Source organism: Gymnogyps californianus, chromosome 7 (genome assembly GCF_018139145.2).
Source record: "Gymnogyps californianus isolate 813 chromosome 7, ASM1813914v2, whole genome shotgun sequence".
Classification (NCBI taxonomy): domain Eukaryota; kingdom Metazoa; phylum Chordata; class Aves; order Accipitriformes; family Cathartidae; genus Gymnogyps; species Gymnogyps californianus.
In genome coordinates, this window is record NC_059477.1 from 43,740,818 (window position 1) to 43,753,830 (window position 13,013).

General features: G+C 40.7%; 1 protein-coding gene across 1 annotated transcript in view; it reads left to right on the forward strand.

The window, feature by feature from the left end:
- GPD2 (glycerol-3-phosphate dehydrogenase 2) overlaps positions 1 to 13,013 on the forward strand; it is a 50,655-nt gene that overhangs the window by 3,844 nt on the left and 33,798 nt on the right. The window contains exons 2-5 of the mRNA XM_050899546.1: positions 5,642 to 5,813; positions 9,080 to 9,204; positions 10,213 to 10,310; positions 12,016 to 12,179. Of these exons, the coding sequence (XP_050755503.1) occupies positions 5,642 to 5,813; positions 9,080 to 9,204; positions 10,213 to 10,310; positions 12,016 to 12,179 (559 nt within the window). The remainder of the gene's footprint in view (positions 1 to 5,641; positions 5,814 to 9,079; positions 9,205 to 10,212; positions 10,311 to 12,015; positions 12,180 to 13,013) is intronic.

Genomic DNA, 13,013 nt, shown 5'->3' on the forward strand with positions numbered 1-13,013 from the left:
TACATAATTGATTGATTTGGCCTCAAATATTCAGATACCTGAATGGGAAAGGTGATACAGCCAGCCTTTGCTAGCTGTTTCACCAGTGCTTCTAACGCTAATGGTGATAGAGAAGTGGAAATACTAGTTTCTCTTGCTTCCTGTAGATGCTGACTGAATTGCTGCATTCTTGCTTTTTCTGCCTTTATTTTAATGCATCGAACCAAGTGGGCTAGTACTAGATATGATGTGGGTATTCTTTGATGTGCCAAGTTTGAACTGGAGACCACTGATGGTTCCCCCTGGCCCCCGTAATCATTAAGGGAACGTCCTAGTTTCAGCTGGGACAGAGTTAACTTTCTTCTTGGTAGCTGGTACAGTGCTGTGTTTTGGATTTAGTGTGAGAATGATGTTGATAACACTCTGATGTTTTAGTTGTTGCTAAGTAGCGCTTATCTTAAGCCAAGGACTTTTCAGTTTCCCATGCTCTGCCAGCAAGCAGGGGCACAAGAAGCTGGGAGGGAGCATGGCCGGGGCAGCTGACCCCAACTAGCCAAAGGGCTATTCCATACCATGGAACGTCATGCCCAGTATATAAACTGGGGGGAGTTGGCCGGGAGGCACGGATCGCGGCTCGGGAACTAACTGGGCATCGGTCAGCGGGTGGTGAGCAATTGCATTGTGCATCACTGGTTCCACCCCCCCCCCCTTTTTATTATATTCCTTTTCATTACTATTATTACTATTATATTTCATTATTACTATTGTTAGTATTGTATTTTACTTTAGTTATTACACTGTTCTTATCTCAACCCACAAGTTTTACTTTTTTTCCCTTTCCTCCTCCTCACCCCACTGGGAAGGGGGAGGGCAAAGCAGCTGCGTGGTGCTGAGTTACTGACTGGGGTTAAACCACGACAGGGAGAAACCACTGCTTTGTTTTGGAGTTGTAAGAGATTGCTGTCATTTCCTAACCAAGCCCACCAGACAATCCTTCTCTCTTTCTGGTGTGTAAGTACATTGTTGGTCAGTAGGAATTGCTCATCAAGGTGAATCCAACAGGGTGTGATAATATGATAATGCATCAGGGCCTGCTTTGGGGTTTTTTAATTACTTCCTTTTTTTTTTTTTTTTTTTTTTTTAAAAATGAGTAAGGATGATGAATTTGACTCTGCAAACCTACCTGGAGATTTACATTAGCAAATTAACAAGAATGCTTGCTTATGGATTACTAGATCACTTTATAACTTCATGATTAAATTCAAACTGCCAAACTAAATTTCTTCTTGCTAAGAGTGTAATCAAAACCATTCAAGGAACTCTTGCCTGAGAAATTGTAGATATAAACAGCAATTGCTTATTTCAGTAAACATACTTGTTCACTGCCAAACTAATCACGTTATTGCAGATGGAATCCCTGTATGCAGCTTTTCTTCACTCTCGCATTTAATTGACAGCAAGATGAATCGTATCTGTATCAATTCCTAGTGCACTAATCACTTTCCTTATATTTCAGTGCTAATCTCTATGCTCTTGCTATACCAGTGGCTATCTGCTTGGGACTCTGGTCTGTGTTTTACTGTAGGCCATTTGTTGTACATAATGTGTTTAAAAACAAAACAAAAAATACAGTCAAAACCAAATGATGCTAGTACTTCCTGAACTCTGAATTTTTTTTTTTTCTTCTCTCCTTTTATTTTCCCAAAGTTAAGTTGTACACTTTGAAAATAGTCACTTGTTTTGCTGAAGAAGGCATGTCTGGAAACATAGTGTGAAACTAATTTTGAGATGGGGATTTTCACTCTTTTAAAGTTTAAGGAAGTTGAGCATATGTAGCTGAACTTGATTAACCAAAACACATGCAAGACTAAGCCATGGGTGTTTTTGGACTTCGCAATTTCCTTCTTGTTGCTGTTGTCTCCAAGTCACAGGGTGATATTTAGGGAAGCTAGGAAATTGCCATCAGCTGTCTGTCTGTACTCTCTGTAATGATACAGCACTAAAAAGCATGCTTAATGCAACAGCTTACCAAGGAAAAAACAGAGACCACGTAGGAAGCTGGACAGTAACACTTGCTATGCAACCCAGAAAGCTGCAGTGTTGTTGCAGTTTTCAGGTATTCAAGGGGAAAAACCTTTCATGCGCTGCTTTCTCGTCCCCTTTCGGGAGGGGAAGCTGTGCCGAGCCGCAGCCGGAGGCGGTCAGAGGGGTCACAGCAAACCCCTGCAGAAGCACAGGGGCAGGAGGCTCGTCTTTACAGCCACGGAGGAAGGAGTGAAGGCAGGAACGGCTGGATCCTCTCAGTGTCTCCCTCCTCGTGTCCGTCGCTCCCTGGAAAAACGCGTTCTGGAACTGCGTCAGTGTACCGTACTTTAGGGATATAAAAGGTTCTACCATACTTCGGGGGATAGAAAAGGTTTTAGCACTGCTAGAGACGAGTAGGCTGGGGAGAGAGTGGGGCAAGAGGCAAGAGGAGGTGGGAATGTACAGAATTCATTGGTCAGAAGAATAACGTGGAAGCTGAGTTTCTCTGAAGAGCCAAAACTTTGTACCTCATCTGGTGATCTTTGCCAGCTGCCACATGTTGGTATGTAAACACGTGAGAGCGAGGGGAGACTGTAATTGGGAGGCTCATCAACATTCACCTCTCTGCTTCACTTTGACTCAACCTCTCCGCTGTCTGTGTGCAGCTCGTAACTCCTTGAACTCCTGGGGCTGGCAGCGCGTACGTCTCTATTTGAGGGTTGCGGTGGGTTTAAACAAGCTTCTAATTAGGAGACCTTTCGTTACTGTGCATTTGTAGTCGGTGACTAAGCCTGGGCCACAGTTGGTTGAGTGCTTAATGCAGCTGCTCGTGCGCCTGGAGGTGAGCCCGTGCCCAAGCGCTTGCTGGACCGGGGCCGGGTGGGCTGGAGGTGACCCCAGCGGAAACCACAAGCACCACGCTTGGGAAAAAACAGTGGTAATACTATAGCTTGAGTCATAATTTGCCAAACTTCGGTTGTTTTAAATCTTAATTTTCACTTTATTTCTGGGAAGATGTGAATCCTTAATATAAAGTGAAGCACTCTTTCTCTAGTCCAACTTTCCTTATTGATTGAATTGTAACACACGTGGAATGAAAGTGATTGCTGCTATCCTAAATGATTTGCGTGAGCTACTTGCATTGTAGTCAATATAATCCATGATTACAGGATGAACTTGATCATTAATTATCTTTTGAATATGCACTTCCTTTAGACATGGCTACTAGTTATTAGATTTTATTTTCAGTTGTGTAGTAGTGATAGGAACATTGAGAAATAGCGCATTTCAATCATGATACTGCTGAAGAATGAGCAAATAACTTTGAACAAAAATATTTACGATGTATGCACCATATAATCTGAGTTCAGGCTTCTTGTGCATGGCTGGATTGGCTGTTAATTTACAGTGGATGTGTTGCAAGAATCGCTTTTACCGTTAACATAAGGTCTACTTACAGAGCTCTATGACAACCAGTGAATTGCTTGCTAAAGAGGACCTCCACCGTTTGGGTAGCTACTCACGGAAACCCGTTCGGCTGCTCATGTGAACAGATGGTGGCAAGTGACTGAGTTACCTTTTGTCAGTCAAGCTACTTTAATATGGCAGGTGTATATTCCATCCCCATTGCAAATGCCGGGGAAGGTGGCTGGAGTTCCTAAAACCTGGAGTTGGCTTATATTAGCAGAGAGCTTTTCATAACCACAGTGATCTAGGAGCGTCTACCTGGTAAACTCCACATGTGGGCTGAGCAACGATAAAACACCGAGGCAGCATAACCGGTGCTTGTGATGGTGTGTTTGCAGCGTGGGACTGGGCTTAGGAGCTATTTCTGTGGCAATTGTAATTCCCTGTTAACAGTGCAATAAGCAATAAATCATAGAAATAACTGAACAACTTGCCTAGTTCAGTCTATTCAAGGAATGTTTGGAAATAAAAACTTAAATGAGAGAGCTTCCTTGCACATTGTAAGCAGTGGATGGAAAGAGATCTGACGAATTGTTTTAGATGATAATAAGAAAGTAGTATTTTGTGTTTTGTCACTTGAATTTGTGTTAGCTTACTCTTTCGTGTCTAGGAGATCTGGACACAAGCTATTTTACATCAGTTAAGTCTGCCATTTGGAGTAAAGACTGGATCATGCTCAGACCTTAGACTGTAGGGTTTAAACAGATTTTTCTTGTGTTGAAAGTGTTTCTGATTTTCAGGAAACTTTGAAAATGTTAATTCTTAATTTCCTGTTTGTTTGTTTTGATCCATTCTGAATCAGTCAATTAGTTCTTCTGTCCTGGCCTCCTTGTCTGGGTAGTGTAGGCATTTATTTGTTTTCACATATGTATTTCAAATCAGTAGTGGTTAAAACAGTTCCTTTGGAAATGCTAGGTACTAATAAAAGCACTCCTCTCAATCAAACAAAATTCAGAGCACCAAAATCTGGTTATTTCTGAAAGAGCTGGCTCGAGTGATGTTCCCAAGGCCATGGTGGGGTCTGCTGTCGAGCTGGGATGTGCTGTGGGTGTTCTGGCTCGGTGGCCAGTACCTCGACTTACTCTTCTTATATTGTAAATGCAGGTGCTTTGTCTGCTAGGTACACTTACATACAAGGGATTACTCTGTTATGGAAAAGGTGGCTCCTTCGGGTCTTAAAAAATAGTGGTGAGAGAAATTCACTGTCTAGTTTTGTGCAGAATGAGAGACAATGGTGAATGAAGAAAATCTGGGAGGTAAAGAGCTGGAACAAAAAGCAAAGCTGGAGCTGAAAGCAAATTAATTAATTAAATTTAAAAATTAATGTTAACAGAAGAGAGCCTTCAGAAACTAGTTAAAACCTTAAAATTTAAACCGTGGTCCATATTAGTTGACTGAGCAAGCATGTCAGCCTTTCTCACCACAGTCACTAAATGGAGAGCAGTGCTGGCTCGTGGAGTATCAGGCAGAGTACTAGAGAGATTCTCAAAGCCATTCCAGTAAAATCTGAACTTGCCTGGAAACTGCCACATCATTAAGTTTTGTCACTTTAAGGAAAAGTTGTATTTTAGCATGCTGTAGGGTATAAATTGCTTTGCATAGAAGATTTTCAAAAAGGATATGGAAATAGTGTTTCTTTGGTGTTTTAGTATACTATATTTAACAGTAAACCACATCATCTCGTGAACCTGATCAAGTTTGAGCTTAGATTAATGCCACTGCAACAAGTAATCAATGTTACAATATAAAATGTACATTCATCTTTAAGTCCTTTGCTTTGATGAATTTTTTTGGTAGAGAGTTGAGAGCCTAACCACGTGTCTGTTTATTGAAATACTTCCCAAGCACCCTGTAACATTTGACATAGCAGAAGACTATTCCTGTATGTAATTAATATAGGTAGTAGCACTTGAGTACAGCATTATATTGAAGTAGGCAAGATGAAGTAAATGTGTGCTAACCTTTTATGGTTTTAGTACTGTTTGTTGCTCCATAATGTTTTAATACAATGTTATTATTAAATATAGGTAAAGTGACTGGGAATATTTGCGTTTACCTTTATGGTTATAGAAAATACTGTGATTTGGTGTTGTGTGTGTGTATGTGTACACATATGTGTGTGTATACACAATAAATACAGATCCTCATGTGTTGTTTTTAATCTTTGTAGGGTACCTTTGTGCATGTTCAAGCTGCAGAAGCTGTGACTGTTCCAATAAAAAGCCATTTCCCCACAAGAGAGCAACAAATTTTGGCACTGCAAACCACAGGTGAATTTGATGTCCTTGTTATAGGCGGAGGAGCAACAGGATGTGGCTGTGCTTTAGATGCAGTCACTAGAGGTAAGGCTCGAAAATTTAATTGCATTCTTATTCTTGGATTACAGGTTTATAATAAATTTATCAGATTGGCTTTTCAAAAGTACTTGAAGATAGAGAAGGTGTACTCCGAATGCCTGGTTATAAAACTTCTTCTGTTCTCAGAAGCTAAAATGAAGAAAAAATGTCATTGCATTTTGTTGTTTCAGGAGAGTCTTTATTGTCTAGGTGCTTGTATGCAGTTGTCTAACAAACCTTTTTGCTGGATGCTCTTGGATGGACTTCTCATTCTCTGTTGTTCCTTACTTAGTGAGTTTATCTGTAGTCACATTTCACTTGTTTGTGCAGGAGAATATCTGCAGCAAAGAGAAGACAAGACTTGCACAGCACTTCTAGCAACTATTTTGAAGGGCCAAGCATGAATTCTAGATGAGGCACAGTGGCTCTCCAGCTCGTATCTCTTATAACACGAGATATCTGTAACTTCTGCTAATGCATTGTAGCTGCTTAGTATATTGGAGGTTTGGAGCAGTCTGTTTGGATTTTCAGTGAAAGGTGCTAGTACCATTCAGTCTGAAGGTACATACAGTAGATCTGTGCTCTCATTTCCCCTCTTCTGGGGGATTAGCTGTGTAACTGGTTTAAGAAGCTACTAGAAGCAGCACAATTGATGTTAACTTTATGAGTATCCTTAACTTAGGGAAAGCTCAAGGTAAAATGAGTTTAAGCTAATGCTTTTTACCTGACTTTTTCAGGAGGATGAGAATGTGTGTGGTGACAGTTAGTTGTTGTCCAGTAGCTCGTGCAGTTGGTCAGACGTGAAAAACTCTGTTCAGGGGGTGAGAAAGCAGGACACTAATGCCCATTCTGTCTGTGTTATCCACCTCACGCAGTAACTTTGAAATTGGCCAGCAGGTTCTAATCAAATTTGACAGTTCTCAAAGAGAATAAGTCATTTTACAAGTTTAATGAAAATAGATCTTCAGATACAGAGATGAGAATGCATGGGTACTGCATGGAGAGGCTGTAGCATCAACTCCTGTTCTATTAAAATGCTGTATTCCCCCAGAATATCATATTTTTATCCAAAAAGCTATGTAAAAGATTTGCGAGAAAAGCTTGTCTTGGAATGTGTTCTCTCAGTAGTTGTTTTCAGTACAATCAGCCAATGAGAGAGAGAACCAACCTTCCTTAGTTTCTGTGTTTGTAGACCTTGTTTCTGGTTTTGGAAGTAAAATGGAAAAAAAAATACAGTGTAAAACATAGTAGATAGCCATAAAGTTCTTCAGGTTCCTTAACCTGTAGATATACCTCAGAAATAAGAGGCAAACCTGACTCCAGGAGTGTTTTGTAGCTTGATTTGGACAATACTTGTCCAGAAGATGCAATAATTTTGAAATCGATAAAGCAGTAAGGTCTGCACCATTGGTAGATACATACGAACTCAAATCTGGTTATTAATTTTTTTCATGTATTATTAAAGATAACTTGGGATCTTTTCACTTCTGCCTCTGCTATATTGTGGTAGAACATGCAGTTGTAAAGCATACAGAAATTATTGTAGGTAATCTCTGTTTATCCTTTTACTAGATATTCTGATTATATCAGTAGATTTCTGAAGTGTGAAATATTCCTAGGCATTTGGTTAATGAATTGTGTATTGTTGCTGTTCATTCGTGGAACTTGCTCTTTTATTATGTTTGCTTCGCTTAACAACAAATTTTGCTTTTCATGTGTTTGATATATCTTCGCCAAATTATTTCTGATTGTATCCATTAATCTTCAGTCACATTTGACAAAAATAAATTACTCTGATCTTTGGAAGTTACCAGTAATAATTAGATTTTTTTTTTTTTTTGAGGACATAGTATCTATTGGTCTCCCAAAACTTTTAAAATGTATGTTCACCAACCAATAACATAAAGCACCCCTCAAAGAGGGCGAAGGAAAGACCCAAGGGGTAACTTCTAATGCAGATGATGCTCTTCTCCTTGGGTATGCATCGTCATATTGTTGCTGTTCGTTTTGGTAGCAACATCACTGCATTTAATTCACTTTTTGCCTTGCCTGCCTAACTTTAAAATTCTGCCAGTGATGGAGGGGGTCTGTTATGCTAACTTCTGTAACAGAGATTGTCCTTCCACATACGTTTTATAAGTGAAAGATTGCCATGTACTTATCCTGTGGTGCTTATCTTGGTTGGCTTTACTTACACTGGATTTTGGAAGTCAGTGGTGGTTGTCTTGTAGGTATGTGCCAAAGGATGTGGCCAGGCTGTTGCCTGAATCTTGTCATTAAAAGGCTTCTGTTAATCATCTGTTTCCTGCAACTCTTCCCTTCACCTAACTTCCATCACATAACCCAATGTTAGTCTCCTTCACGAAGAAGATGCCAGCACTACCCTTGTATGGGGGCCATAGCGTAGACAGCTTTGGGGTATCTGGTTTTGTAGCGACTTCAGTATGAAGCAGTGTGCCTTCACCCATGGAAAGCTTTTTCCTGGCCTTCAGGGTAACTGGCAACACAACTTGTGCAACAAACGTGCCAGCCTCGTTCCAAGTGTTTGTTAGGATAAGCATCATAACGTTTGGTTATAAAGCACTTTGTGTTCTGGTTTGGGTGACCATCTGTGAACCATGTGGTTATCCCTTCCTTGTGCTGGTCAAACTGTCAGCGCCTGCCGGTGTCAGGGAACATGCGTGCGCGTTTTTGAGGAAACCTTTTTTCTGAAATACTTAGTAATATCTTGTAACTAATGTTTCGTGTATGGGTGCATCATGTTCTCTGGTGAGCTCTCCCTGAGCGGTGAGGATGCCCATGGCTGGCTCTCTCCTGGCTTTGGGCACCTCTTAAGCAGGCTGTAGGCAAGCAGACAAAGATGCCAGTTGTCTGCCTCTCTGGTATGCCGTTTAAATTGTTAGCGTGATAGGTTTAGAGCGCTCTGCTGCAAAGAGTTAAAAGTATTCATGAAAATATTCTGTCCCTGCCATGAATACGAACTATAATTTGCTTGAGGGAGCATGGCCCCTATAATGTACTGTAATGCCTTTCTATTGTGAAATATCCAGGTTTTAATGTGCTTCTGTTTAAGTTCTGTTTTGACTTTTCCCTTAGGAAGGAGAGTAAAATTTTTCATTACAATATAGACAGTGCACTACACTTTGAATACAAATTTATCCATGTACAGAGTAATTTTTCTTGTGATTGTCTCTACCCTAGAGAAGTGTCTTTAATGAATTACATACAAATTGTGTAATTTAAGAAGTTAATTTGGTTTTCTGGTAACACAGGACTAAAAACAGCCCTTCTAGAAAGAGATGATTTCTCATCAGGGACCAGCAGCAGGAGTACTAAATTGATCCATGGTGGAGTGAGATATCTTCAGAAGGCCATCATGAAGTTGGATTTTGAGCAGGTAATTGTTTATGCTGGTTGTTAAGCAAAAATTGCTAGTAGACACTTCCCCTATCCCAATTATATCCAAGTCTCCTTTTTATTTTTTCAATACTTGACAGTTGTATTCCACAGCCACTGTACATAGAAAGTGTCTTCTCCAGTTGAGCTTTCCAGACTAGGGAAATCAGTGCTGCTGCCTTTCGCTAAATTCTTTTATGGGCGATCTAATTGCCATACCTTGTAGACTGTGTATATTTTGGGGAAGGAAGGCAGAGACAGGGCTGACTTCAGAATAAAAAGAGCTTCCTGCCTGTCATGATCAGAATTTGGGGGAGTGAGTGGATGTCCCGTTTATTCTGGAATGGGGAAAGAAAATACGGTAAACGAGTGATTATATATAAATGCTTTTATGTATTCTTGTGTTGGTGGAAGCGTGATATTCTTGTTCTGAGAAATTGATTTGTCCTCTCATTGAAACCTCTCTAACTTAAAGTATGTTTTAATGGTTATAATACTGCTACAGAAACAGTGACTTCTCAGGGAAAAATATATAAAACGTGCATTTATCCAGCTACAGAAATCAACCTTCTTTTTTGCCAAAGAACAACTTCGTATTGATTCGTATTGATTGATTTGGAGAAGAACACTTCTGCATTTGCAACTCTGAGTTAGTATGGGATTTAATTGTGGGAATCAGCACAGAAGCTATACTGTGGGATGAGTTCTAATCCTCCTTAAGTGCCTCCTGCCCATAGTTAGGAGTAACATGGCTTATTACGCTTTACGTTCAAATGAAAAATTATTCAACTGACCTGCCAAGACACCAAAACGAAACTGGTGAAACTTAATTTTCTTGGGAAACATTTTCCTTAACTTTCTGAATTTTTCAGCAAATCTCAGCGTGTTTTTGAAAGAACAGTAAAAATTATGTGAGGTATTTGCTTTGATAAACAGTTTCTTATTAAATGTTGCACACGGAGACAAAATTGAGTAACGTGGGATTCACACGTACACTTCTATTTTTCAGTACAAGATGGTGAAAGAAGCACTTGAGGAGCGTGCAAATCTGCTTGAAATTGCTCCTCACCTATCAGCTCCTTTGCCAATAATGCTACCTGTTTACAAGTAAGCTCTGCTGTAATATCTCTGCTTTACCATTGCTTTTGACAAGCAAGCTATTTCCCTGGAGAAGTTTCCAGGTGTCTCTTTCCAAGCATGTCTTTAAACCTGTCACAAGCTTTGTCCTCCAGGAGGTGAGGTGTTGCTGTATTGTAGAAGCGTGACATTCTCTTATGGCACTGTCGTGGTTTAACCCCAGTCAGCAGCTAAGCACCACGCAGCCGCTTCCCCCTTTCCCCTCCCAGTGGGGTGAGGAGGAGGAAAGGGAAAAAAAAAAACCCTCGTGGGTTGAGATAAGAACAGTTTAATAACTAAAGTAAAATATAATACTAACAGTAGTAATAATGAAATATAATAATAGTAATGAAAAGGAATATAACAAAAAAAGGGCGGGGGGGGGGGAGAGAGAAAAAAACAGTGGTGCACAACGCAATTGCTCACCACCCGCTGACCGATGCCCAGTTAGTTCCTGAGCCGCGATCCGCGCCTCCCGGCCAACTCCCCCTGGTTTATATACTGGGCATGACGTTCCATGGTATGGAATACCCCTTTGGCTAGCTCGGGTCAGCTGCCCCGGCCATGCTCCCTCCCAGCTTCTTGCACACCTGCTTGCTGGCAGAGCATGGGAGACTGAAAAGTCCTTGGCTTAAGATAAGCGCTACTTAGCAACAACTAAACCATCAGAGTGTTATCAACATCATTCTCACACTAAATCCAAAACCCAGCGCTGTACCAGCTACTAAGAAGAGAGTTAACTCTATCCCAGCCGAAACCAGGACAGGCACCAAGCAGCTATCACTGCTGTCTGGGAGCACATCTTGGACTTCAGCTGTTCAGTGCATTTCTACCACCCCAATAGGGGTGAGGAGGGGAGTTGGCAGCTGGAATGAACTCTCATTCCCAGGATGTTACTTGTTTATTCTTTCCAGTACATCCTTGTCTTCAACACGTGCTATCATAGTGTTCTTAGCAATGTGCTGTTTAGTCCATGCAACCACCAGTGTTCAGTGCAGTGATTCAGTGCACTTGCCTTCCACAGAGCATGACAGTTCGGTATTGAGAGAACAGTTTGCTTCTCATACGAGAATGAGACTTTAAGTGATTTGGGTTAGGTTTTTAGATCTGTAAGAACAGTTACTCACTGTAACAGGCTACTTAGAGCAGTGAGTTTTTGCTGAATGATCTTAGTGTATGGCTTTATTCCTGTCTTAGTAGAAGGGGCTTGTAATAGCTGGAGCTCATGTAGGTCAGCGGTCGACTGCATTTATTTGGTCGTGTTTGTGCAGGAGGCATTAGTCAAGATGTGCATTTGAGGAGCCCTTTCAGCTTGCACACACAGCCTGGTCCTTCCCTCAACACATAGCTTTAATATCTCACCTTACACTGAAGTACAAAAAGCCAGTTTGTGATCCTAATTCTAGAATAAATAAAGCCTTGAATCTGCTTGACTAACTGCAGTGAGTAGATCAGTTGAAAACAGTAGCGAACAATACATAAGTGCTTGCATAGTTACATTATATTGTGATATCATGAACTTGTGTGATGGTACAAAGTAAAACTGGTGTAATATAACATACTGTGTTACTTAACATGTTCTATATTACAATAACAGTGTGTGCATGCACTTTTAATTTTTTTTAATTTTTTTTTTTTTTTTTTTTTTTTTTTTTTTTTTAAATTTCACCTCATGGGGAATTTTTTTTTCCTGCAGATGGTGGCAGTTGCCATACTACTGGTTTGGAATAAAACTATATGACCTCGTGGCGGGAAGTCAGTGTCTGAAAAGTAGTTATGTCCTTAGCAAGTCAAGAGCCTTGGAGCTCTTTCCAATGCTACGCAAAGACAAGCTTGTTGGAGCCATTGTCTACTATGATGGTATGTTGCCTTTCTGTGCTTTCATTATTACATTGTGCTGTGTTTTGAGTGGGGAGGAACACAAGTATGCAACTGTAGATCATGTACATTGACTTTCTAGAGGGAAGAACAACAACTTGAAGGATTCAGCTTGCATCTTAAGCATTAATTTGGTAGATAAGTGTCATGGTTTAACCCCAGCCAGCAGCCAAGCACCACGCAGCAGCTCCCTCACTCCGTCCCCCGCTCCCAGTGGGATGGGGAGGAGAATCGGGAAAGAAGGTAAAACTCATGGGCTGAGATAAGAACCGTTTAATAACTAAAGTAAAATATAATACTGACAATAATAATAATAATGAACTATAATAATAATAAATGTAATGAAAAGGAATATAACAAAATAAGGAGAAATAAAACCCAAGAAAAGACAAGTGATGCACAATGCAATTGCTCACCACCCATTGACCAATGCCTGAGCAGCAATCCACCCCTCCTGGCCAATTCCCCCCTGCTTATATACTAGGCATGACGTTCCATGGTATGGAATATCCCTTTGGCTAGTTGGGGTCAGCTGCCCCGGCCATGCTCCCTCCCAGCTTCTTGCCCACCTGCTTGCTGGCAGAGCATGGGAGACTGAAAAGTCCTTGGCTTAAGATAAGCGCTACTTAGCAACAACTGAAACATCAGAGTGTTATCAGCAGTATTCTCACACTCAATCCAAAACCCAGCACTGTACCAGCTACTAAGAAGAGAGTTAACTCTATCCCAGCCGAAACCAGGACAATAAGTTATGTTTCTCACAACAATAACTTACTGGATGTAGGAGAGAATGTATTGGTTTTCTCGGCTAGCAGG